Raw genomic sequence first — 26,711 nt, forward strand, 5'->3', positions numbered from 1 at the left:
TATGGCTGGCCCAGGGTCCCGGAGTTAATTAGGAAGAATAAAGCCCATTCTTCTGGCTCCAGCTGGGGATGTTCCACTGGAGCTTGGTGAGGTTTTAGGTTTGGCTGCTTAAACACAAACAAAAAAGTTTGAAAATTGGGGCTTCCCTGGTGGTGCAGTGGTTGAGAGTCCACCTGCCGATGCAGGGAACGCGGGTTCGTGCCCCGGTCCGGGAAGATCCCACATGCCGTGGAGCAGCTAGGTCCATGAGCCATGGCCGATGAGCCTGCACGTCTGGAGCCTGTGCTCCGCGACGGAAGAGGCCACAACAGTGAGAGGCCCGTGCACCGCAAAAAAAAAAATTTGAAAATAGATTTTAAAAAGCCCATTCAGATTGATTCTTTGGTGCTTTATGAACACACATTAGCACAGACAAACTCTAACACATCCACCCCTGAATTCAGCCAAAAAGTTTGTTGAGAAATTGCCTGGGGAGTGAGGGTGAGGCATATACTTATATTTATAATTTGAAAGTTGAAATATTTATATTTCTCCTGAATGCATCAACATTTTATTTCTTTAAAATTTATAAACTTTATTTAACTGTTTAGAAGAAAATGAAATAATCACTCATTTTCCTTTCTTAAGGCTATAATTCTAACAACAGAGAAAAAACTTTACATAAAGATGTCCATCACAGTGTTATTCCAAAAACACCCCCCCAAAAAAGAAAAGACAAAGAAAATTAAAAGGAAATATTCTAATATCCAAGAGCAAGGAAATGCTTAAATAAATTATGATGTATTCATTAAATGAAATATTTATAATTTTTACATATGATAAGTATTGTGTATATGTTACAATGTTACATAAAATGAAAAATACTATATGCATTATGACAAGCCTGTATAAATTAAAATAACAACCAAAAAAACTATTCAAAGAAAAAGATTGGAAAGAAATATGCCAAAATATTAAGTGATTGTTTTGGAGGTGGCAAAACTATGGCCATTTTCTCTCTTCTTTCTTCTTTTTTCTATATCTCTGTTTTTCCACAATGAGTACATATTTCTTTTAAAATGGAAGAAAGACAACAGTCATCAGTTTGAGTAGAAAGTCAGGTACCATTGAAGTAGCTACTATCAAACATAATGTCTTACATGCTCCCATCACTCTTCTCTGGATCATTAAAACCCTGCAGCAGAGATGTAGGCCTGGCAAGCAACTGCATTTAACCAGGAAGTCCTGGGCAACACGTGTCTGTAGTAAAGAAGAATGTTACAAATTTTTATGCAAAATGGTAAAAATGAATCATTAGTCACTGAAGATGTAATAGGTATAAAAGTATAACATATAGTCCTGCCCTTATAAGTACAGTTTGGTTAAATCACACAATATGAAGTGTACATTGGGGATACAAAAATGAATAAGGCACAGTCCTTCACAGTCTAGTGAAGGAAACATTAACATAAATATTGAAATCACTTGTATCCCCCCAATAGAGGATTAAGTATAGTACTTGAAACGATAGTATGCAGCTAATAAAATTCACTCATTAAATATTTTATAAATGGAAAGAAGTAATATTAAAAGAAAGAAACAAGGCACAACCTCTCATGTACTGTATAATTATAACTCTCAAAAAAAAATTTCTTATAGAAGAAAGACTGGAGGAAATGCACCAAAAGGTTAATATAGTTCACTGTGGGTGGTAAAACTATGTACAGTTTTGTATCTTCTTTCATAAAATTTTCTCTACTTTCCAAACATATAATGAGCATATTCAGTAATTAAAGCTAACAGACTAGATGATTTATTGCCCAGATATAATATGTAGTACAAGTTTCAGGGGTTCTGTATGTGGGAACAGTCATGTTGAAGGAGGAGAAAGAGAAGGAGTACACAGAAAGGAAGAAGGGAAGGCAGGAGAGAACCTGGGCCTGTAAACCAAGGGAAGAGAGTTTTAAAAGGCAGGGGTTATCTCCCATGTCAAAGACTCATTCAACAGAAAGTTAATTCATTCAACAGCAGATACTTACTGAGTTCCACTATGTACCAAGCACTGTGCTAGGTAATGGGTTCAAGCAGGATGAAGACTAAAAAATATTTGGAGGTTTTGGCAACTAGGAGGTCACTGGGAGGCTAATTTGCATGGAGAGGTGGAGACAGAAATACGGTTGGATTGAGAGGGAATGGAAGTATCTGGTAGAGCCTACGATGTCAGATTTGCCAGGGAAGAGCAGGAGAGAGAGAGGGCACTGAAGCAGGCACCCTGATTATAAATGCTACGGAAGATGAAGGTGGGTAGATCAGACCATTTTAAGAAAGGAAAGTCAGGAAAAGCTTTACAAGGACATATTTCTTCTTTCTCTATATCAGCTGCTTTCATATTTTCAGGTTTACTCTCCATATGAACCCATGCAAGTCTGTGATACTTCTTGTTAGAAAAAATATGAAAATTATCCATTTCTGATTGCTCCTCCCTCTTCATTTAAAATTGGGGTTTTAAAACATTTTTAGTAATAAAGATTTGTAAAGAGGCAAGGATTCTGTATAATTAAAAATAAGCACATAGGGCTTCCCTGGTGGCGCAGTGGTTGAGAGTCCGCCTGCCGATGCAGGGGACACGGGTTCGTGCCCCAGTCCGGGAAGATCCCACGTGCCGCGAAGCTGCTAGGCCAGTGAGCCATGGCCGCTGAGCCTGCGCGTCCGGAGCCTGTGCTCCGCAGCGGGAGAGGCCACAGCAGTGAGAGGCCCGCGTACCACACAAAATAAATAAATAAATAAATAAATAAAGCACATAGAAGATTGAATGGTAAATTAACTCTTCTCAGAAATGCTAGTTTTCAAAGTGTGGGCCATTTTTGATAGCTTTAGAATTCCCATTTCCAGCCCCTCTTAAAAAAAACTTTTAAATGAGCTGGAAGAGAGACAAATTATTCAGACTTTGTAAATAAAAATTCAATTGTCTTAGTAACCTAAAATTTGAGCTGATTCTTTTTTCCCAAGGAAGTGTTCACTAAACTCTGGTTTTCAAGGTTTCACTCAAGGAGTACCTAAGAATTTTGTAAAATAACAAAATAAATTCTTCCAATCATTCAAGTAAATATAGCCTTTATATTAAAATGTGTTTACCATGAGAGAGAGGTTATCAGTATTACTCTTATAAAACCTATGCTGTGTGTCCTTCTTATGGCTACTTGATGAATATACCATCTATAAAATAATCAGCAAGTTTAAATGTAGCTTCAGATTATGATCATATTTGCTTTCCATGTCAGTCTTAGAATCATCAGAAAATCTTATTATCAAGTAATGGGCAATTATCTATATTCAGCAATTTATACATTGTCTAGTAAGAATTTGATTATAAATAACAGAAGGCTTAAGAAAGGGAGGACATCATGAAGGAAGAAAGTGATTATCATAATTTTAATTTATTTTTACAGATCTCCAGAGATGTTTCCCTGACTTTTCTACTAAAAATGGCACTTTAACAGTAGGAAATAAGACAGTGTTTGAAGATGGAAGTGGAAAGACAAGAAATGCTGTAGAACTCAGGGCAGCTGCAAAGTATGTTGTTTACACTCCCATTTTCAATTTTGATGCATCCCATTATTGTCCCCAAACTAAAACTTCCATTAGGTTAAGGGTTATGAAGGAAGAGTTATGTATTATTCTGAAATATCCATGTCATTGTGGATTAGAGAACTCGGTATGTGTTCATTAAGAAAGCCAAGTAAAAGAGAAAGCAGAATGAATTTGAAATCAGAACAATTATGTTTTTCAAAATGGTTAAGTCTTTCATTATCAACAGGTATAGAAATGAGACATCAGGAAACAGATTGCAAGGCCTTAGTATAATTTACTTTTGAATAAGCATAATTTTTAAAACCCATGCTTTTTTAAAGCACCATTTTAAAAAAATGACAGAAGTAATAAAGCTGCTAGATATTTTAAAGGGAAGGGGGCCTTAAGAAAGGTGAAACAACCATGATGCTGCTCTATCAGTACTGTGTCGAATTTCTATGGACTAACTACAGAAAAGTAAATTTTCTGTTTCCCTTGGCTGTATGCATCATGGTGTTCCACGTTATTGGGAAATACAATTCCCTGAGTGCACACAGACTTGTATGTGCACAAATATAAACACAGAGTACCATTTCATAGCTTAGTTGTTGAATTTAAAGTAAAAAATAAAGGCATTGTAAAAAATTTATTGTTCTTTCTCAAAAGATTTTAGCAGTCCGAGTAGAATAGTGCAGTTCCTGTGTGTTTAGAATATGATAGCAACATGGATGAATTTCACAAATATAAAGCTATGTGAAAGAAATCATAAAGTAATAGTACAGTTCCATTGATGAAAAATTTTAAAGTAAGCACAACTAAATTAAATTACCCTATGATGCATATATAAATGGTACAACTAAAAAGAAAACTAGGAAATTATTATCACAAAAGTCAGGATTATGGTTAACTTTAGGGGAAGAGGGGGAGGTGTAATTGGGGCACGTGGGGGAAAAGAATGACTATGCTGCAGTTACTAAGTATGTTCACTTTGATAATTCATCAAACTGGATGCTAACGATTGGTGCACTTTTCTGTATGTGCCTCTTTGTGCCTTCCTGCTACAGAGCTGTCAGAAGATTAAGAAGGGGAATTAAATATCATATTCATTCTTGGCTCTATAGATTTTATATTGGCTCTATGGAGTTTATAAGTTAAAAGCTGATCTTACCATCCAAATTCATGTCTTATAGTGAGGCTTCTGCAACACTGAGGGTGTGTTGTATATGTTGGAGAGGGGTCTGTTTATCGCTCTTGGAAGCCATGTTCCCTCGGTGTGCAGCTGTAGCTGGCTACCTTTGCAGGTTTACCAAAGTGACACCTCATGTATTGTTGTGGCTAGGAAAAGAGTCACTAGTGATAAATGGTTTCTAAAAATATGCGTAGAACTGCAGCTTCCAAATCCCTTTTATCATAACAAGAACATTTCTGTTTAGCGGTAGTCAAAAAATAATTGATTTTTTTTTCCTTCTTTGAATTCAGTGGTATCAATAAAGTCCTTGATGCAAGGGCAATTGGAGTGAAAGTGTTTGAAGACTATGCAACAACGTGGTATTGGATTCTCATGTAAGTGAAAGCTTAGGTGTTTCTTCTCCAGCCCCATTCTGATTTTATCTTTGTAGAATTTCTTTCTTCAAATTCCCCATTCATAGTCATGAATAAAAGGTTGACTTGGATTTCAGTTCCTGCCACTTTCTTTTTCAGACAGAGTGAAGGTGAGGCAAAGATATTTGGAAATCTGCCCAGTGGTAGCAGAAAGTTATAAGAATGTAAATTTAATTTTATTAAATCACTAGTAAAAGTCCTCTTATAAACATATACTTCAAGTCACGCGGGGCCATATCTGTGGTATGTTTGCTTTTCGTCACACGTTACAGTGGATGCAGTGTTATTTCTCGGGTACTCATTTGTCCTCCCCTTGACCTCCAAAGGATCATTCTTATTTTTTAACACAGCCTTTCTACATAATGTTTGTTATCATCATCATCAAAGTCACTGTACTTAAGAGAAGCTGAAAAAGACATTTGAAGGGAGGAGGAGATTTTAAATTTTCAGACCTAAGATTTGCATTTCTGAAACATAAAGGAAAATGTAGTCACTCTTCTGGAGCCAGGTACATGTTTTGATATGCCTAAGGCTGTCATTACTGTCTGGCTCTTGTGCCACCTTCTTGTACCCTAAGTACCCTAAAAGCATCTATGATTCCCTGGTGATCAAAGAATAAAGTGAAAACTTCTTCAGATACTTACAAAGCCCTTTACAATCTGGCCCAACTTAGTTTCCCAGATTTATCTCCATGCATGTTTCTGGATTAACCCTATATTCTAAACACATCAAATAGCATGCCCATCCCCGACTGTCAAACCCCCATGTTTTTGCACATTCTATTCTCTTTCCTAGCATATCCTTCCTTGTGGTCTGGGCAACCCCATCTCATTATTTAAAATCAGCTTTTGTGTCATCTATGATGTCTTTCTTGACCTCCCCAGCTATAGTAAACTACTTGCCCCTCTGTGTTCCTTATGGTCATTGTGTGTGTGTGTGTGTGTGTGTGTGTGTGTGTGTGTGTACGTACGTGTGTACATACCTATATATAAACACACATACCTGTCTTCCATATAGCACCCCCGTCTTGTGTTTTATTTACCTGACTCTTTCCCTCTGATAAACTATGAACTCTTTACCATGTAACTATGTCTAACTCATCTGTATTTTCCTAACTCCTGGTATGGTTCTTGGACCATAGAGATGCATAGAAAATGTGGAACAGTTATCAAAATACTAGGGGAACAAGAGAGATATATTTAACTATAAGGTGCTTAATAAAGTCAAAATTGCACTGTGTGTAAAATACTAGTGAGTAGTTTTGGGAGCTATAAAACTGGTTAGTTTTATCAAAAACTAGATAGTTTTATCAATTTTTACTCATTTTGATGCTTTGTCTTAAACAATTACAGTAATTATTTTCAGTGTGTATTTCAGGATATATCTCCATAGCAGAGATTGTAGTCTATACTTGACAGGAAACTGGTGCCCCCATTGTCAGACCCAAATATCACTAGATAATTCCTATGTTTTTCCTTTGTTTTGGTTTTCCCACTCTTACCTGAAAAAAGTGTAAATTACGATAGATTCTTCTGCCCTCCTCACTCCCAACACACACACTGAAGTACTCTCTACCCAGGGACTAAACACCTAGAATTGCTATAACATAAACATAGTGCTAGAACATATACACCTCCCTTTATTTTCAACTCTTCTGTTCTCATCTATTTTATACATATAAAAGCAAAGACTGACATGCTGGGACTTAGTTTATTCAGTTAGAATTTTTATGCGGGAATTAAAAACACAGAACAGTAAAGAGCTATATTTCTTTTCTTCCCCCCCTGACCTTTTTTAATAACCCCCTTGGACTATGCCACAGTATAATTCTTCAGCTATGTTGAAGATTTCAGCATTAAAGTATCTGTGATTTTTAAAAGGGAATGGCTTCCGAAGTTAAAAGCACGGGCTCTGCAAGACTGTGAGCTGAGGAGGTACTCTGATACATGCTGTCATCTATCCAGTGGCAGTATTATAAATATTTTCTTTTTAAAGATAATATTTGAAGACAATAAACTCAATCAGTGTGCCAGGCTCTGTCTGTTTGGAAACTTGCAGATATCGCCAGTGGTGTCAGTTCTTAATAGAAGCATCAGCCAAATTTCCAATCTTAGTGAGTTCTCTTTGATGAAATTACCTAGAAGAATCCAATATGACTTTAACCTGGATATATGGGGGGTGGGGGAAGAAGTACCTCTAGTAGCTCAATCAAACCCCAGGAAGAAACTGAAACAGAAGGAAAATATTCATGCTGTTGATTGGTTGATAAAGTTGCATGGCCCAGGAGACACAGAAGCCTTATCACGGCTCCAAATAATGGACCACAGATCACTGGGGACCTGAAATAAATGTCTAGTGAGGTTAGACATCACAAACGATTAGAGATAATTAGACCAGAATGATAATGACTGCAAAATCATGGATTCAGGAACTGTGTGGGGCAGTTATTTTGCTTGTCTTTCTGCCCTAAGTTTGTTCCCTTACTGCTAGAGTGTTATATTACATAAGGTTTTCATTAGTGACCAGGTAGATAGAACAAGAACAGCACCATTTCCTCATGGATATGCTTTATCCATGCTTTTTATACTTGGTGGGTAAGTATGAAGAAAAAAAATAGGACTGTGGCAGATAGGAACTGTGGTTTTTCCTGGAACAACTATTGATACTGAACTTCAGTTTACGTAGGCACAAAATTGATTCATGTGTAAAGTCCCTGATGGTCCTACTCTTTCACATGAAAATCTTAACAGCAAAAATTATTTATACTTTTTAACATTATAAATGTTTCTATAGCCAAGTAAAATAATCAAGAATCTTTTTGAATAGAAAAAAGTGTTGTGTTGCTGTGCTCATTCTGCTATGTTCAGCACACTGGCCCACTGCGTTTGTTGTGCATTTTTTCCTCCAGTGGCCTGACTATCGCCATGCTCCTCAGTTGGATGTTTGTGATACTCCTGAGGTTCACGGCTGGCTTCCTCTTCTGGCTCTTCACCTTTGGTGTGATTGGGATTATAGCTTATGGTAGGTATCACCCTCTTAAAATCACCAAATACCAAAATAATCTTTTTCTTTTCAGTCCCCATTATCAATCACCAGAAAGCATTTTCCTTGCAGTGAGTTTAATTATTCCCCTCCAAAAGTTGTTAAATTGAGAAAAATTATTTAATTTTGCATATATTATCTCTATTATTTCTTCTTTATCTTGTAAAAAAAAAAGTGCTATCAGAAAGTTCTACTGTTTTTCTCTACCAGCCTTTGGTCTCATGCCTCATGGGTATTAAGAAGGAGGTAAGGGCTTCCCTGGTGGCGCAGTGGTTGAGAGTCCGCCTGCCGATGCAGGGGACGCGGCTTCGTGCCCCAGTCCGGGAAGGTCCCACATGCCGCGGAGCGGCTGGGCCCGTGAGCCATGGCCGCTGAGCCTGCGCGTCCGGAGCCTGTGCGCCGCAGCGGGAGAGGCCACAACAGTGAGAGGCCCGCGTACCGCAAAAAAAAAAAAAAAAAAAAAAAAAAGGAGGTAAAAAGAATCCCTTTTAAGTTAATGAAAAATATTTCAGACAATTTCTTTGAGTCCTTTAACTTTTCTATCTGATCAAAGGCCAGCTCTACATTGTTACAGAAGTGTGATTGATCTGTTTTCCTCTTTCAACTTAGAACTTTTAATCCAGGTACTGTCACATATTTTAATAATTGGCCAGTACTCCATAATGAGTCATCACCCTCTAGAGGCAAGTATTCTGAATTACACATTGGATGGAGAGTTACTTTATTTCAAGGTTGAGCTCTAATTAAATCAACTCAATCCTGCCAAATGCAGTACAGGTAAAATGCAAACACTAAAAAAGGAATTAAAGTCTCTCCTAACGAACAGTATAGCACTTATGGCAGCTTCTTCTCAGTCTTCTAATAAATGTATGGGCCAATATATGAATGTTTGAGAGGTTTCTATTCAAAAGAATGATTTCTGCTACAACACCATTTAGATTGACAATGAGATTTTATGGTCACAGATACCAAAAATAACAATTTCCTATTTTTGTCACTCAAAGAAGAAGAGCTTTAAACATGTCAGCATTAGAAACCAGCAGAATCCGCAAAATCTGTAGCTAGCTTGGGTTCCAATCCCAGCTCCATAATGTAACTGGGAGACTTTGGAAAATTTTAATGATTATAAGCCTCAGTTTCCTTATCCATAACAGCACAATAATGGTATCTCCATCTCACAAGACTGAGTGTAAAATGAGACAATTAATATAAAGATCTTAGAATGGTCCCTGGAATACAGCAAACACTCAGCATGTCTTGGCGTATTGTTATTATCCTGCTCGTTTTCCTAATTAAGTTTCTAGACAATTGTTCACATCTTTCCAGGTATTCCTCCTTATCTGCTCCCCCTGTGCAGCTGCCCATGAAGAGGTGGGTCAGTCTGGTAGAGGAATGCAAGAATTGCTGTCCTCTAATCTGAAACTCCCAAGAAAGCTTTTTGTCTAAAAGTCGTTTTTTGTTTTCCTCCTTGGAGCTCAAAATATCCCTTTTCCTTTGCCATCTTAGAGGTTGAGCATGTGAACAATTCTCATTGACCAGAACAAATTAAGAGATATATAGGGGAGTCCGTATAACACCATGGTTACAAATATGTATTTGGAGTTTGAAAAAGGCACAGTTCTAGAATCATCACATATTAATTGTGCGATTCTCTGCAAGTACATAGTGTCTCTAATTCATAGTTTCCTCAACTGTATAATAGGAATCTGTGTGTTAATAAATAATGTATATAAAGTACTTAGCTGCCTAGCACATAGTAATTGTTCAGTAAATGGTATCTATTATTTTGTTATTATGCAGGAATATTATTGAGGAAAGAGGACTTGAAGCCCAGGGAACATACTTTTAAAAACAAACAAACAAACAAACAAACACTAGGACAGGAGTGAGAAAGCAATAGAAAAATAAATTGGAAAACACTGCTGAGATTTTCACATCCACCAGTATGGAAGAATTAATAATCTGAAGGGTCCTCTTGCTATGAAATAATGGCATAAAATAGTATTGTATTGTTTTAGGTAATGTATTTTTTTGATGAGCTTACCAGAAGTAAAGGAAATCTCCCCAAAAGGAAAACCATTTTAAACCCACAAGCTAAAATGTGGGGAACCGAGCAGGAAGCACATATGAATTTATGGGCGGACCATACCAGGGCTACAATCAGGACACTTAGAGCCAGCAGAAGAGTAGAGGGTCAGACCTGAAACTCCTGGAGTAGGTCTGGGATCCTGGAAAACGTATAAAGTGACCCCAGTTTGGTAGTACCCTTTGGTTGCCAACAGAAACAAATATAAATCCCCTCTAGATGAAAGCACCTTCAATTCAGATCACCAGGTTTCCACAGATTAAAATGAACAAAGTATGAGTTACAATCAAAGATTACCAAACATGCAAGGAAATGGTCTTTTGCAAGAAACAAAAGAGGGCTTCCCTGGTGGTGCAGTGGTTAAGAATCCACGACACAGGTTCGAGCCTTGGTCTGGGAAGATCCCACATGCCACGGAGCAACTAAGCCCGTGCGCCACAACTAGTAAGCCTGTGCTCTAGAGCCCACAAGCCACAACTACTGAAGCCTGTGTGCCTAGAGCCCATGCTCTGCAACAAGAGAAGCCACTGCAATGAGAAGCCCGTGCACTGCAACGAAGAGTAGTCCCTGCTCACCACAACTAGAGAAAGCCTGCGCACAGCAATGAAGACCCAATGCAGCCAAAATATATATATAAGATAAATAGATTTACATAAAATAAAGAAACAAAAGAAACTATAAACATCAGATTGAGACCTCCAAGAATTCAGATATGGATCGATACAGAACATGAGATAATCATGTATAAAATGTTTAAGAATTAAAAATACAATTTAAAAAAATCATCAAAAATATCCAGGCATACATGAAGATGAACCAAATAGAACTTTTCAAAACAAAGCAATATAGTGTTAGATTAGAAATTAAATTGATAAATAGTAAAATAGAGAATTAATGAACTGAAAGATGAACCTCTGAAATAATTACTCAGAATACAGCAGAATGTGACAAGAGGACAAAATATGATTGTGTGGTTAAGAGAGTGAGAGAATAGATTGTGCGGTTAAGAGAGAGAGAGAGAATAGATTGAGAATAGATTTAGGGCCTAAGATATATCAACATATTTGAAAAGTATTGGCTGAGAATTTCCTAGAACTGATGAAAGGTATAAATTCAAAGATACAGGAAGCTCTAATTATACCAGGGAGAGTAAGGGAAGTGACACCCATATCTAGTTGTACTTTCTTTTATTTGTTCAGTCAACAAATATTAGTTGAGCAGCTGCTGTGTAACAGGCACTATTCTAGGCTCTTGAGAAAGAACAGTAAACAAAAAGACAAACGTTCTTACTCTCCTGATACTTATAGCCTAAGCATATTATCTATTAGAAGGTGATTCTTGCCCTGAAAAAAAGAAAATGTAGAATAGATAAAGGGGGATTGAGAGTATCATGGTAGGGCGAGGAGAGCAAATTGCAGTATTAGTAGGGTAGGCCTTTTGGAGAAGAGGTCTGAGAAAACACTTGAAGGAGGCAATGGAGTTAGCCATTGGAGATAAAGGAAGAGTTCCAGACAGTGAGTACAGCTAGTACAAAGTCCTGAAGGTGGGAGCGTGTTGAAGAAATGGCTAGAATGCTTGTGTGGATGAGTGTACTGAGTAAAGGGGAGAATAGGAAATGAGGTCATAGAATTTATGGAGGGCCAGAGACTTATAGATTATTGTAAGATCTTGCTTTTTACTCTGAGTGAAATGGGGAGGCAAGGTAGGGTTTTGAGTAGAGAAGGGATATGAAATGATGACAGCTTTAGTCCCTGTGTTGAGAAGAGACCATAGTGAGGCAAGAGAAGAAGCAATGAGATCAGTGAATAGGTTACTGCAGTAATTCTTGTGCCAAATGAGGGAAGCTCAGACCAAGGTGGTAGCAATAAGGATGGGCATATAGGTTTTTAATGTAGAACCAACCGAATTTCCTGATGGATTGAATGCAGTTCATAAGAGAGTGTCAGAAGTCAAGAATGACTTCTAAGGTTTTAATCCAAGCAACTGGAGGGATGGAGTTGACATCAACTGAGATAGGGAAGGTTTGAGTGGAGAAAGGTTCTAAACCTTTTGGTTTAGAAAGGGGATTGATCAGAAGTGTAATTTTGAACATGTTGAGTTTGAGATGTTTATTAGGCATTAAAGTGGAGATGTCAAGTAGACAGTTGAATATACAGTCTGGAGTTAGAAAGAGAGAGTTAGCCTAAAGAAATATAGTTAGGAGTCAGGAGCACTAGAGCCATGACACTGGCTGAGATTACACAAAAAAATAGGTATACGTAGAGATGTGGACCAAAGACTGAGTTCAGAAGTCCTCCAACATTAAGAGGTCAGGGAGAAGAGAAGGGACCAGCAAAGACAACTGAGGAAAAACAGGTTTTTTTGAAAACTAAAAGCAGGTGATGTTATAGAAGCCAAGTTAAAAAGCAGCAACAACAACAACAAAAGCGGAGGGAGCGATAAACCATGTCAAATGGGGCTGATAGGTCAAGAAAGATGAGAATTGAGAAACTGAGACTAGGTCTTGGATTTAGAAATGTGATGAGATCACTGGTAATCTGATGAGGGCAGTTTTGGTAGAATAATGAGAAAGAAAAGTCTGGTTAGAGTGGATTGAAAGAGGATAGGAGGAGAGGAACTGCAGATAGACAATATAGATGGCTATTTTGGAGAGTTTTATTGCAGTGGGGAGTAATTGGGCAGTGGATTGGGGGAAGAGTGTCAAAAGTAGAATATCTTTTGTTTTATTCTTTAAGATGTAAGAAAGAACAACATGCTTGTGTACTGAGTTTGGAATGACCCATTAGAGAGCAAGAAATTAATGATGTAAAAGAAAGAAATTGTTGTGAAACTTCAGAAGACCAAAGACAAAAGACTTTTAAAACAACTGGAGAGAAAAGACAGATTATATACAAAGGAACAATTAGGCTGAAGCAGACTTTTTTTTTTATTATAAAATTTTAAATTTATTTTTATTTTTGGCTGCATTGAGTCTTCGTTGCTGCGTGTGGGCTTTCTCTAGTTGCGTCGAACGCGGGCTACTCTTTATTGCGGTACGCAGGCTTCTCATTGCAGTGGCTTCTTTTGATTGGAGCATGGGCTCTAGGTGCGCAGGCTTCAGTAGTTGTGGCATGTGGGCTCAGTAGTTGTGGCTCGCGGGCTCTAGAGCTCAGGCTCAGTAGTTGTGGTGCATGGGCTTAGTTGCTCCGTGGCATGTGGGATCTTCCCAGACCAGGGATCAAACCCGTGTCCCCTTCATTGGCAGGCAGATTCTTAACCACTGTGCCACCAGCGAAGTCCCTGAAGGAGAGTTTTTGACAGCAACAAAAGAAGTAGAATAATACCTTCAAAGAGCTAAGAAAAAATAACAGTCAACCTACAGCTGTACACCCAGCAAAACTATCTTTCAAGAATAAGAGTAACATAAAGATATTTTAAGATAAGTAAAAACCAGAGTTTACAAATAGACATATACTAAAGGAATGCCTACTTCAAGAAGGAAAATGGGGGCTTCCCTGGTGGTGCAGTGGCTGAGAATCCGCCTGCCGATGCAGGGGACACGGGTTCGTGCCCCGGTCCGGGAAGATCCCACATGCCGCGGAGCGGCTGGGCCCGTGAGCCATGGCCACTGAGCCTGTGCGTCCGGAGCCTGTGCTCTGCAACGGGAAAGGCCACAGCAGTGAGAGGCCCGCATACCAGAAAGAAAAAAAAAAAGAAGGAAAATGATTCCACAAAAATGTATGAGATGCAAGAAAGAATGATGAGCAAAGAAAATGAATTGGTAAATGTGTAGGTAGAGCTTAACAACCTTTGTATAAAATAATGATAATATCCAATTTTTTGAGGTCTAACTGTACATAAGTAAAATACAGAAGAATAATCAGACTAGGGTGATTATTGAGTAATCTAAGTTTCTTGTATTTCCTTGTGTTGACTTTAGACTTGGTTAATAAGTACACATAGTCAATTTTCAAGGGTAATTTATTCTAAAAACAGAGAAGACATCTCTGAACCAGTAGAGGGGAAAAATAGAATATAAGTAAACAAACAAAAACTGATCAATTTTTAAAGGACAAGAATTGGAAGAAAAGAAGTACAGATACAAAGTGGAACAGGAAAAGCAAAAAGTAAGAAGGTTGAAAAATAAATATACCAATACATTAAATATAAATTTATTAAGCTTATCACTTAGAATACAGAGATTGTCAGGTCAGATTAAGATATAAATATACAAACTGGAGCTGTGCTATTTACATAAGTTACACAAAACATAAGGAAACTGGAAGTTTCAAAGTGAAGGGATAGATAAAAAATATACTAGCAATCATTAACCAAAAGAAAGCTGCAGTAGCCATAAAAATATCAGACAAAATAGATTTTGGAATGAAAAGCATTGCTAGGGATATAAAGGATACAATTTACTAAAAAGATATACTAATTCTAAACATGTATGCATCTAAAAATAGCCTCAAAAGTCATAGAACTATAAGAATTAATACTAAATCAATAAATAATAAATATGGGATATAAATACCCCTTAAGGAGATATTTCAACATATCTTTCTGCTAAAATAAGAGAATAATAAGCACAGGATTCAGAATAATTGTTTTTTGGCAGGGAGAGGCAGTGGGTATGATAGGATGAAAATCTCAGGTAGAAGAAAAATTTTTATTTTGTGTAATTAGAGCAAAATTAGGATGATAAAATCTTAAGATAGGTGATGCATTCGTATGTGTTTATTTTACTGTATGCTTTAAAACCAACATCTGCATTACATATAATTTTGTATGTATCAAATATTCCATAAAGCATTTTTAAAGGAATTTTTAAAAATTCACAGGGAAAGCAGTGCCTAAAAGGAAGGGATTTATCTTATATTTCTTTGAGAAACAACTGTCCTTTCTAATTTAGTTTTTTGTCTTTCAATGGGCCATACCCTCTCACCTTGTATCTAGGAAAAAAACCGGTTAGTTTACAGTTAGAGGTTTTAAAAGCTATTTTCCTCATTATTCCTAGAACATATCCAACGGACCTAATCCAGACTCATGGGTCATAAAAATAAATAGGCCTCTTTTCTCTGTTTTTTACTCCCACTTTATCTAGACCATGTGAAAAGTCATACAGTTTGAAACACAGAGTCTTGGGGAAAATACAGTAAGTCCATGTTTGCCTTGCCTGGACACAATCTTTGATTGATAAGAATATGATTTTAGATAGTTCCATCAAGACATTCCTTCACCATCGAAAAGATTTCACAAGGGCTTTTTTCAACTTAAATGATTTTTAAATTTGCTTTTTAAATAGATTATATGTTAAAAGATAAAAAGTTTATACAGTGAAAATTTTCCTTCTCATTCTATTCCTTAGTCACCAAGTTTCCTGCCCTGGAAGGAAAAAATATTGTATTTCTATGTATCCTCCCAGAGATACTTTACATGTGTATAAGAAAATATATATAGTTCTTACTTCTTACATGAGTTATAGAATATTTTTATATCATTTTGTACTTTTTTCCACTTAACAAAACATCTGGTGATCATTCACGAACACTAGACTTTGTCCTCTTTATATGGAAATGCAGTATTCTACTGTACAAATATACCATAATTTTTTTAACCAGTTGCTATTGATGGACATTAAGGTTGTTTCTAGTTAAAAGGTCATTTAAAGCCAGATGTTGCCACAGTCATCCAGACAAATACTGAAAACATTTATACTGAATACAGTAGCACATTTAGACTATTAGATGCACATAAGATATTTAATATGAAATATGAATCTTGCCTTTGTAAAAATGACCATGCTGATCAGTTTCATGTAGATATGTGTTATAAGTATATAGCCTATATTTTCAGAAAATGACATTTTATATTAGTCTACTTTTCTCTCCTTTTCAAGGAATATGGCACTGTTACTGGGAATACAGCAGTCTTCAGGGACAGCCAAATTCTCACTTAACTGTATATCACATCGGGATTCAGACTGATATAAGCGTGTACTTTCAACTGAAACAAACATGGTTCGCATTTAGTGAGTGGATTTTAAAAACTTGTTTGTTAAAATTGTAATAACAAGAAAGCATCTTTTTGTGTAAAGGAAAATTTGGGTTGGTATAACTTGTTAAAATATACTTATTGCTAATGTCATTAAAATAAGTGTGTCTATAATAATACTAGCTACAATAAATGGAAAAGTCATTGAGGGGAATTTATTATATAATCTAGGAAAATGTTACTTTACAATGATCTCAAGCTATTTGCCTTCAACTTAAAATGGGTTGGATATAGACGTTTATAGCCATTAATCTGATATCCAAGAAAGGTATTTTAAAAGGAAAAAAATGCTTGATTTTTCAAACTTGTTTTTAAAGATAGAAAAAGGAAAAAGAAAAATAAGAAACAACAATTTTTTCATAGTAGGACTTTTAAACAACTTGTTATAGAATTGGAATAATAAGTAACTGAAAAGAAATGTACATTTTTGAAATGTTTATTTAGATTGAGTTAGTTAAGGGTAATATTAACAAAAATTTTAAAAGCTAGATGATTTCAGAGATGGCTTCAATCCTGTATTTCTAGAATGGTTTTATTATACTATTCCTTGCACTTTACAGAGATTCATGTTATTTATTCAAGATTTTAAAGATGATCTATAATTACATGGTGCTTTAAAAATATTTCATCTTCATATATTGTTGAAGTTAGAGAGCCAGGGAAGACAAGTTTGAGGATGCCTGGTAAGGAGCCGAGAGGTAGCCTAAGAGGGGGGCAGTATCTTAGAGAGTATCATGATTCCAGCATGGATCCCATCACCATAAATCTGAAAACTTAACTTTGCCACTTCACCCAAAAGTCATCAGGGACAGGCTCACAACATGTCACCAGAGTGCCTTTTTATTCGTTAAAACTATTAGGGTACTCTCTCTGTGACCAGAATACAGACATATATACCACCTAGGACACTGCTTTCCTGGGGTCAAGGCATATGGGGAATAAGATTACTAATGAAAAGATTTTTAGCAGAGACCCTTGGATAGTCTTGAGAGATGTTTTCTTCAGGCTCATGCCAAGCTTGATGACCTAGCCCTGCTGCACAGAAGCCCCCACCAGATTCCTTTGTCTGCCAAATTCAGTTTTTCTCTGTTCTTTGGATAGCGCTAGATCAAAATGCCAAATTCTTGCTCTTTGGGTTCCCATTTCTAGCCCTCATGCAGCTAATTCCCTTCACATAACACATTATTTTTTCAAATATGTTTCAGAAGAACTTCACTGATAGCCATTTTTTTAAACTATAAAAATCTGGCGTCTTAGCACTTACATCCTCATTACGTTTTCTGAATTTGAGTGATTCCATATCTCCTCAGCAGTCCACTCACTGTCATCTGTCATATCTAAAGATGACAAATCTCATCCATTATGTATTGAAACCTCTAGTTTTACTCTCAGATGGATCTTAGTTACAGGTTCTATGGTCATCCTGCTGCTGTCTCTTAAGGACCTTCAATACAAAAATCATTGAGATGATCAGAATCTGCCACTGGAAAAGTTGAGAGGTACTTTGAGGAGAAAACAGGGCTTGCTTTTATTTTCAAGTCTAGCAATACTTATCTTTCCTCAAATGAGTGTTAGCTTTCACAATGCATTAATCAGACATTAATTGATTACTTGCTCTGTGTTTGATGAAATCCTAGGCACCAGAGACAAGGGTATATGTATGAAATTATACTAATTGACAGAAACACTAAAAATATGCAGTTATACATGCAAAAATTATAATTTTTATGAGTCTTGGATTGTGTTAGGAGATGGTTCTAGTCTCATTTCTATTAATTATCCCAGCCTCCTTGGTAAAGTTAGATTTATACCAGCTCTCTATAGGGGCTCAAAAAATATGTTTCTATTGTTTGCTCTTGCTCAAACAAAGGGAGGGAATATAATATATAAATTCAAAAGACAGTTAAATTTCTCAAATATAACCATTTAAAATATGTAATTTTGTAAAGGTACACATTTAATATGCAATGTTCTTTTTCAATGCAATTTCAGAACATAAAGTGACTGATATATTTCATATTCTTAAGTTTGTCCAAAGAAGATAATGATTTTAGGTTAATATGGCTATACTCCACAATTTTGGACTCAGTTTAGTTTTAAGAGAATCAAATTTGCATAAAAACATAAATACATCGTTTAACTAAAAGAAGATGTAGTAGCGAGATGATACGTTATTAAGATCCTCCCACATCTCTGGGTTAACTGATTTCTACTTACTTGGACATACTAACTGAAGTGTGATGTATCATCCGAATCTCAGTGGTATAACAATAGAATGAAATAATGAATGCCCTATCACTGGAAGTGTTCAGACATGAGCGGAATAACTATCTAGCAAGAACGTTAGAACGGATTCCTTCATGGGTAGGAATTTAATTTAACTTTCCATTAAGTTTCTTTTATAATTTCAGATTTTGTTATTAGCAGTTCTATATTTCCTTAATTTAGGATCCATACCTTTTCACTTTCTAACATCTCTGAGGTCAAGATGCATTTTATAATCAATGAATAGACATTTAATAAAGCATTTCTTTACTTTTCCTGAAAGGATATTACTAAATTGAAGGTATGTCTTAGAATTGAGGAAATATAGTAATTAGGACTGTTCGGCTTTAAGTAAAAAGAAACAAAGGAACAAGCTGGAGGCAAGGCAGGGGTATTTATTCTAAGAATATAGAAGTGTCTCACCAAACTCAAAATAGCAGAAAAGCAGCTGGACTTTCAAGTGTATGTGGATCCAGGAAACAAAAAGCCAAAAAAGAGCCAAGATTTCCTCCACTTGCTCTCTTTCTTTACACATATACATTTTATTCTTTCTTTGCAGGCTCACTTACTTCACATAAAGATGGTTTTTACACAGTTTATTAAATGTGTATAATTCTTAGTTCAAGAGGTTTATAAACTTCAATTCAAAACCGAACTAGATTCCCTTAATTCTAATTCTGAGACTTTTATTACACAACTTGGGTTGGGTTTACACTCTGATTTCATCAATGGCAGCCATGATAGGTGGAGTGTGAAACTTAAAGTGTGGCATCTCAGAACCCACCCCGTCCATCAGCAAGATCAATTAATTAAGAGGCATTGTGAGTGGGGAGGCAGTCCAGAAATTTTCTTCTGTAATGATTCTCTTACTCAAAGGAGTGAAAGTGAAAACATTTAAAATAGAGTTGCCTAAAGCAGCCCTTCCTTCCTTCCATGCCTATTTTCTCATTTCTACAAATGGTGTGAAATGTTTCCATAGATAAAATGAAGCCTGTCCAACTGATTTGTTTAAACTCTAGCTAAAAGTTTTAATCTAGATTTTTTTACTGTTTCTGGGAGGTTTTGAAAGCGAACTTCTAAAACTGGCATTTTTGGAGAGGTAGCACTGCTTAAATTATGAAGTGTCAGAATTGGCAGAAATAATCATGAAGATCAGTCCTAACTTTTGCAGAGAAAGTTTGCTTTTTGGATTGATTTGCATCGTACACTATTTTTTTTTTTCCCTGTTTAAAGTGATAATACTCTGCATCCTTGAAGTGTTCATCATCCTCATGCTGATCTTCCTCAGGGACCGAATCCGCATCTCCATTGCCCTGCTGAAGGAGGGGAGCAAGTAAGGCCTTGATGGAGAAACTCATATACTGTATATCAATCAGTCATATCGGTCACTGCTTCTTTGTAGATGCCCCAGACTATTTTCCCTTTAAGATGGCTTGTTAAATCTGCTTTCCATTCAAGAAGACTTGTTCAAGTTCAGACTCTGCCACGTATTAAAAACTTCATGCTAACAAATCTTTCAAAATCCCCAAACCTCAATTATCATAGGGTAAAATAAAGCTAAAACCCGTGTATTCTATGCAGTAGCACTTTTTTTTAACACCAAATATATGTTAGCAGGATAACTTATGTGAAAGTAAGTGATAAAGTGCTATATAAAAGTTAGTTATGTTATATTATTCCCATACTGAGTCATATGTTAATATTAATGGTTGAGATCATTTGCAGAACTTTAAATCACCATAATACTATAAAGTCAATTATGTGCTCTTGCTAGTTTTGTTTAAGTAACAAAACTTGCCAGTAGACAGAACAATTGGTCCTAGAACTACCAGACTATACATTTTGTATCTACAGCTCTCAGTTCAGGAACATTTTATACCCAGAGCCATTTTTATTTTAAAATGCTACAGAATAAACAATTTTTCATAAAATTCATGTTGTGAGGTAATAACACCTACAGTTTCTAAACTATTCCAAAAGGTCACTTGAGGATAATACTTTAAACTTTTGAATAATTCATGGAAACAGCAAGGAAAGTGTTACTACAAAGCCAATAGGTCATGTTCTCTATTTAGAATGAGGAAACTGAGGTGTTAATGACCAAGGACCAAATTATTTTAAATAGTCTTTAAGGATTGTTTTAACAAAATCATCATCTGTAATAATAATAGTGCCACCTAAAGCCAGTGTTTGAAATAGTTAACAAGCAGTTTGTGAAATTAAACTCTCTCCTTCCCACAATAACTGAAGCCCTATCGTTAGCCACTGAAAACTACTGATTTGCTGGGTTATTTCTTAAATATGATATTATACAATTCACTTATCCCGCTGCTATGCCTCTAAATGTGTGTGTGTGTGTGTGTGTGTGTGTGTGTGTGTGTGTGTTAAAGGGCAATTACTACTGTGACTGGTTAATAATTTTTTTCAAGGGAAAATAAGAGCTGGAATAAATGTGCGTGAGAATACAGGGTAAACATAGGGATACCCAATAATCCACTGAACAGCAGTGTCTGGGGAAAAGAGAGAATAGCATACCCCAAATAGTGAGGTGGAGAAGGTAACAAATACAAAAATGAATCTAAAGTGTGTCAGTGCATTAGGAGGGGAAATAGTTCCATCATAGTTCTCAGTGGCTATATCAAACAGCATAGGGTTAATTCAGTATCATATGCTGAAAAGATTATAGGGCAACTAGGATATGAATATTTTAGAAACCATATCTTAGGAGGAAATATCAAAAGAATTATTACCCTGGAGAATAAAAGAATAATGAGTTGCTTGAAGGGTTGCTGTATGGAAAAGGTGGTCATTTCTTCTCCAGAAGGTAGTGGATGTGAATTAACATGCAGGCAGATAAGGAAGAACTTTCTAATACTTTGGTTGTTAAGAAAATAGAATAAGCTGTGTCATCTAAAAGTAAGTTCCTTTCACTCAATGAGATCACCAGAGACTAATGAACATGTTTTGAAGATAGTTCAGAAGGGATTCTTAAATTAGGGATGGATTCTCACATTTGATCAGATGATCTTCAAGGTCCTCTCTAATTTTAAAAGTCTAAGGAAAAGGGAGAAATACCATGATTATAATGCATCAAATATTTATGCGTCAGACAGAAATAACCAAAGAGGAGAAGGTTTGGGGAACTTTTGGCAGGAATCAAACATGAGCATTGAAAGAATGCCTCTAACTTACTAAACATGAATAAATAAAATTTTAAAACCAACTAAGTATACACCAGCAAAAAAGAGTTGATGGTTATTACCACTGTTCTTAGAATGAATTCAGTCAAAGGCTTATTTCTAGTTCTAACAGATAAAATTTTAATTGAGAAATTATAACTGGATCATTTTCAGTTTCAACTATTTGTTTTATTTTAGAGCCATTGGATACATCCCTACTACCTTAATTTATCCAGTTTTAACTTTCATTTTCCTCTCAATCTGCATTTCCTACTGGGCTGTGATAGCAGTGTATCCTTTGGTAATTGACCCCTTCAAACCTCAGGTACACACTACTATTCAGGAGCTAGGAGTTTGTGTCTGTTTCCATCCGGGAAAGACTAGGAACATCCTAAAGATATAATTGAGATGATGATGATGATGATGATGATGGTGATGATGATGGTGATGATGATGGTGATGATGATGGAGATTATGATTGCTAAGCTCTAAAAATGTTTCAGTGTACCAATTGAATTTCCCCTCAGATAGGTCACATGGTACATTTTGTTTTATTTTGCCTTCACATGTGGTACTCCTCCTTTGCAATACGTAAAAAAATCTCTTTTTATATTTCACTGTTTTTAAGGGGCCACTCAGTGCAGCTGACCCACGTTATATTACTCTGGGTCTGAAAATGAATGAATTATTAAAAGATTAGTTTTTTGAAATTAATCTTTCAGTGGACTTTTGAGTTATTTGCATTACTTTCTTGTCCATTTACATTCAATCTACCAGCAAATAATTTATCCTTAATAGAGTTCACTCAGTTACTTGGCTACATCAGGGGTACCTATATACAAAGTCATAGCCCCAGAGGGGCAATGTAAACATGAAAATAAAACCTGTAATCCAGAGGTAAGTAAAAGAAACTTTTATTTACTTCAACACAGAACTCTACTGTATTTCATCTAGCAGTAGTGGTAGGAATCATCCTGAAATAGAGACCATGTGCATTGATGAGGATCCCTGTAGAGAAGGGGAGGGTGGGTCAGGTGTTAGCAGGAGAGCACTGAAAACGGTAGGCAGAATAGAGAGAAAGCACTGCTATTTCCTGAGCTCACTTGTCCTGTCTTACACCTAAGAAGCAGGCACAGTCAACAACAACAACACTAATAAATGTGAAATTATAGTGGATGCAGACTGATGAACATACGATGGAAAAATGAGGTACTTTCCAGAGCTCATTAAAGAATTGTATAAAGTGATGTTATAGAAAATAGAAATAACAGCAGAAGCTAATAGGAAAAAAGCAAGATATGCAATTGGGGGCCACACAAGAGAAGGCAAGGAAGGTGTTATCTTGGAATAGCACTTAATATTATATTATTTGTGTTTTTTTTTTTTTTCCTGAGTGCAGATTTTTAATACAACTGAAATTGCCAAAGCTTGCCCTGGAGCTCAGTGTCATTTTGCTTTCTATGGTGGAAAGAGCCTGTACCATCAATATATCACTGCCTTCCAGATATTCAATCTATTTGTCTTTCTCTGGCTTATAAATTTTGTCATTGCATTGGGTCAGTGTGCCCTTGCTGGTGCCTTTGCTTCTTATTACTGGGCCTTGAAAAAACCTGATGACATCCCACCATATCCACTTTTTACTGCATTTGGACGAGCCATAAGGTAAGTTTCACACTGAAACCTACACCTATCTTCCCAGTTATGTTTAGTGTGCTTATAATTCAATCTTATAATTCAAGTGGCAAAGTACTTGAGGTCAAAGGTATAATTCAAGATTCATAGACGTCCACTGGCTTTGTCCGGTTTTATAGCCACAGTTTTATAATCCCTACCCAGGCCAATATCCTTCTAAAAGGTTACTGGAGAGAAGAGGTAGGGGAGGGCACCAAATTAAAGATTAAGGACTACCTTGTCTGTGTTTCTTCATTGCTCAGCTCAAACTTAAAATCATAAGATGACAGGCTATTGGTATCATTTTCATAGATGAAGTGCAAAACGGATGTATATGGTTTAAAATCCTCTATGGAGACCTTTGTCAATCTGAATAAGAGAGTATAAGAAGCTCTTTCCTATCAATCCTTCTGCAGATCCCTTTTACCAATAAAAATTAACTAACATCCTTTTAGTTAATAGTAAAAATATTTTAACTTTTATTCTCATTTTATCTTTGCCCAGATATCACACTGGATCCCTAGCATTTGGATCTTTAATTCTTGCAGTAGTTCAAATGTTTAGATTAATCCTAGAATACTTGGACAAACGTCTTAAAGGTAAGATTCCAGAATTCATCTTTTCTCAGACTTCCTGACTTTTGTGAATAGGATAGATTGGGTCAGGGGATTGGGGAGGACATAGTGACTGTAACTTGGACACAGTAATAAGGATGGATATGGTCAGATTGGGGAGATGTTTGGAAGGAAAAGCCAATAGGACTTGTTGAGGGATGGAATATGGTGGGGGGTGGGGAGGGGAGCAGTGGTAAAATAGAGTAAGAGTGTGTGATGCTGTTTACTAAGATATGGAAACCAGTAAAAACAAATTTCAAAGAAGAGATTTAAAACTGTGTTTTGGGGGCTTCCCTGGTGGTGCAGTGGTTGAGAGTCTGCCTGCCGATGCAGCGGACACGGGTTCGTGCCCCAGTCTGGGAAGATCCCACATGCTGTGGAGTGGCTGGGCCCATGAGCCATGGCCATTGAGCCTGCGTGTCCAGAGCCTGTGCTCCACAACGGGAGAGGCCACAACTTTTTGACCTGTTAATATTGAGAAGCATGGTGGAGATGTCAGGCAGTTCCAAGTCTAGAGCTCAGGACAGGTCAGGCTTAAAATATAAATGTGGACATTGGCATAAATCTTCATACATGACACGTACAGTTTACAAACACATAAACTCGGCTTGGGTTGTACTTTAAAAGATTTTATTATTAATTATCAAAATAATCTTGAAACAGAGCAACCAAGTTGGAACACTCACATTTCCTGATTTCAAAACTTAATACAAAGCTACAGTAATCAAAGTAATCAAAACAGTGTGGCACTGGTATAAGGACAGATATATAGACCTGGAAAAGAATAGAGAGCCCTAAAATAAATGCTCACATATAAGACTATTCAGTGGGGGAAGGAGAGTTTTTTTCAGCTAATGTTACTAGGAAAACTGGATATGTATATTCAAAAGAATGAAGTTGGACCCTTACTTTACACCATATACATAAATTAATTCAAAATGGATCAAAGACTTAAACATAAAAGCTAAGGCTATAAAAGCCTTAGAAGAAAGCATAGGAAGAAATCTTCTTGACATTGGATTTAATGATGATTTCATTATTTTAATGATCATTTTAATGATGATATGACACCAAAAATACAGGTAACAAAAGAAAAAAACAGATAAATTAGAATTCATAAAAAAAAATTGTCTGTGCATCAAAGGACACTATCAAGAGAGTGAAAAGACAACCCACAGAATGGGAGGAAATATTTGCAAGTCATATATCAGATAAGCAACTAATATTTAGAATATATAAATAACTCCTACAACTCGACAATAAACAAACAACCTATTTCAACATGGGCAAAGGATTTTTTAAATTAAGTAAATTTTTTTCAGCTTTATTGAGGTATAATTGACAAATAAAATTGTAATATTTTTAAAGTGTACAACATGATGATTTAATACACATATACATTGTGAAAGGGTCCCCACATTTAAGGTGGGACACATCTGTCCACCTCATATATTTCCTTTTTTTTTTCTTTTTTTGGTGAGACTGCTTAAGTTCTTATACAATACAGTATACTCAACTATACTCACCATGTTCTACATTAGATCCTAATACCTTAGTCATCTTATAGCTGAAAGTTTGTACCCTTTTACCAGCCTCTCCCAATTTCTGCCACTCCCAGCATGTGGTAATCACCATTCTATTCTATTTACATGCATTCAACATTTTTTCCCCACATATAAGCAATACCATGCATATTTGTTTTCGTGTGGCTTACTTCACTTAGCATAATGCCCTTCAGGTTCATCCATGTTATTGCAAAAGCAGGATTTCTTTCTTTTTAAGGCTGAATAATATTCCATTGTGTATATAGAACGTAATTTATCCATTGATCCATTTAATGACACTTAAGTTGTTTCCATACATTAGGTACTGTAAGTAATGCTGCAGTGAACATTGGAGTACAAATATCTCTTCAAGATATTGATTTTGTTTCCTCCAATTTACAGAATTAGAATCGCTGGATCATATAGTAGTTCTATTTTTAATTTCTTGAGTAACCTCCGTACTGTTCTCCACAATGAAGTAATCAATTCATATTCCTACCAACAGTGTACAAGGGTTCCCTTTTCTCTTCATCCTTACCAACACTTGTTATCTCTTGTCTTTTTGATAAGAGATATCCTAACAGGTATGAGGTGATGTCTCACTGAGGTTTCAATTTGCATATCTCTGATAATAATGTTGAGCACTTTTCATGCACCTATTGGCCATTTTTATGTCTTCTTTGAAACAATGTCTATTCAGGTTCTTTGCCCATTTTTTATTGGCTTATTTGTGTGTTTTTTGCTGTTGAGTTCTATAAATTCCTTGTATATTTTGGATATTAACTCCTTATTACATATGTGGTTTGCAAATATTTTCTCCCATTCAGTAGGTCGCCTTTTCATTTGTTGATGGTTTCCTTTGCTGTGCAGAAGCTTTTTAGTGTGATGTAGTCTCACTTGTTTATTTTTGCTTTTGTTGCCTTTGCTTTCGGTGTGAAATCCAAAAAATCATTGCGAAGACCAATGTCAAGGAGCTTACAACTATAAAATCTTCTAGGTTTCAGGTTTTACTTTCAAGTCTTTAATCCATTTTGAGTTGATTATTGTGTTTGGTGTAAGATAAAGGTCGAATTTCAGTCTTTTGCGTGTAGATGTCTAGTTTTCCCAGCACCATGTATTAAAGAGA

The 26,711-nt window shown here is 36.2% G+C and overlaps 1 protein-coding gene across 1 annotated transcript in view; it reads left to right on the forward strand.

The window, feature by feature from the left end:
- Nucleotides 1-26,711, forward strand: part of SLC44A5 (solute carrier family 44 member 5) — a 201,316-nt gene that overhangs the window by 152,872 nt on the left and 21,733 nt on the right. The window contains exons 7-15 of the mRNA XM_024119947.1: nucleotides 3,429-3,552; nucleotides 5,029-5,112; nucleotides 8,060-8,172; nucleotides 16,158-16,289; nucleotides 19,811-19,910; nucleotides 21,955-22,047; nucleotides 22,566-22,653; nucleotides 23,156-23,418; nucleotides 23,932-24,026. Of these exons, the coding sequence (XP_023975715.1) occupies nucleotides 3,429-3,552; nucleotides 5,029-5,112; nucleotides 8,060-8,172; nucleotides 16,158-16,289; nucleotides 19,811-19,910; nucleotides 21,955-22,047; nucleotides 22,566-22,653; nucleotides 23,156-23,418; nucleotides 23,932-24,026 (1,092 nt within the window). The remainder of the gene's footprint in view (nucleotides 1-3,428; nucleotides 3,553-5,028; nucleotides 5,113-8,059; nucleotides 8,173-16,157; nucleotides 16,290-19,810; nucleotides 19,911-21,954; nucleotides 22,048-22,565; nucleotides 22,654-23,155; nucleotides 23,419-23,931; nucleotides 24,027-26,711) is intronic.

This window comes from Physeter macrocephalus, chromosome 4 (genome assembly GCF_002837175.3).
Source record: "Physeter macrocephalus isolate SW-GA chromosome 4, ASM283717v5, whole genome shotgun sequence".
NCBI classification, from domain to species: domain Eukaryota; kingdom Metazoa; phylum Chordata; class Mammalia; order Artiodactyla; family Physeteridae; genus Physeter; species Physeter macrocephalus.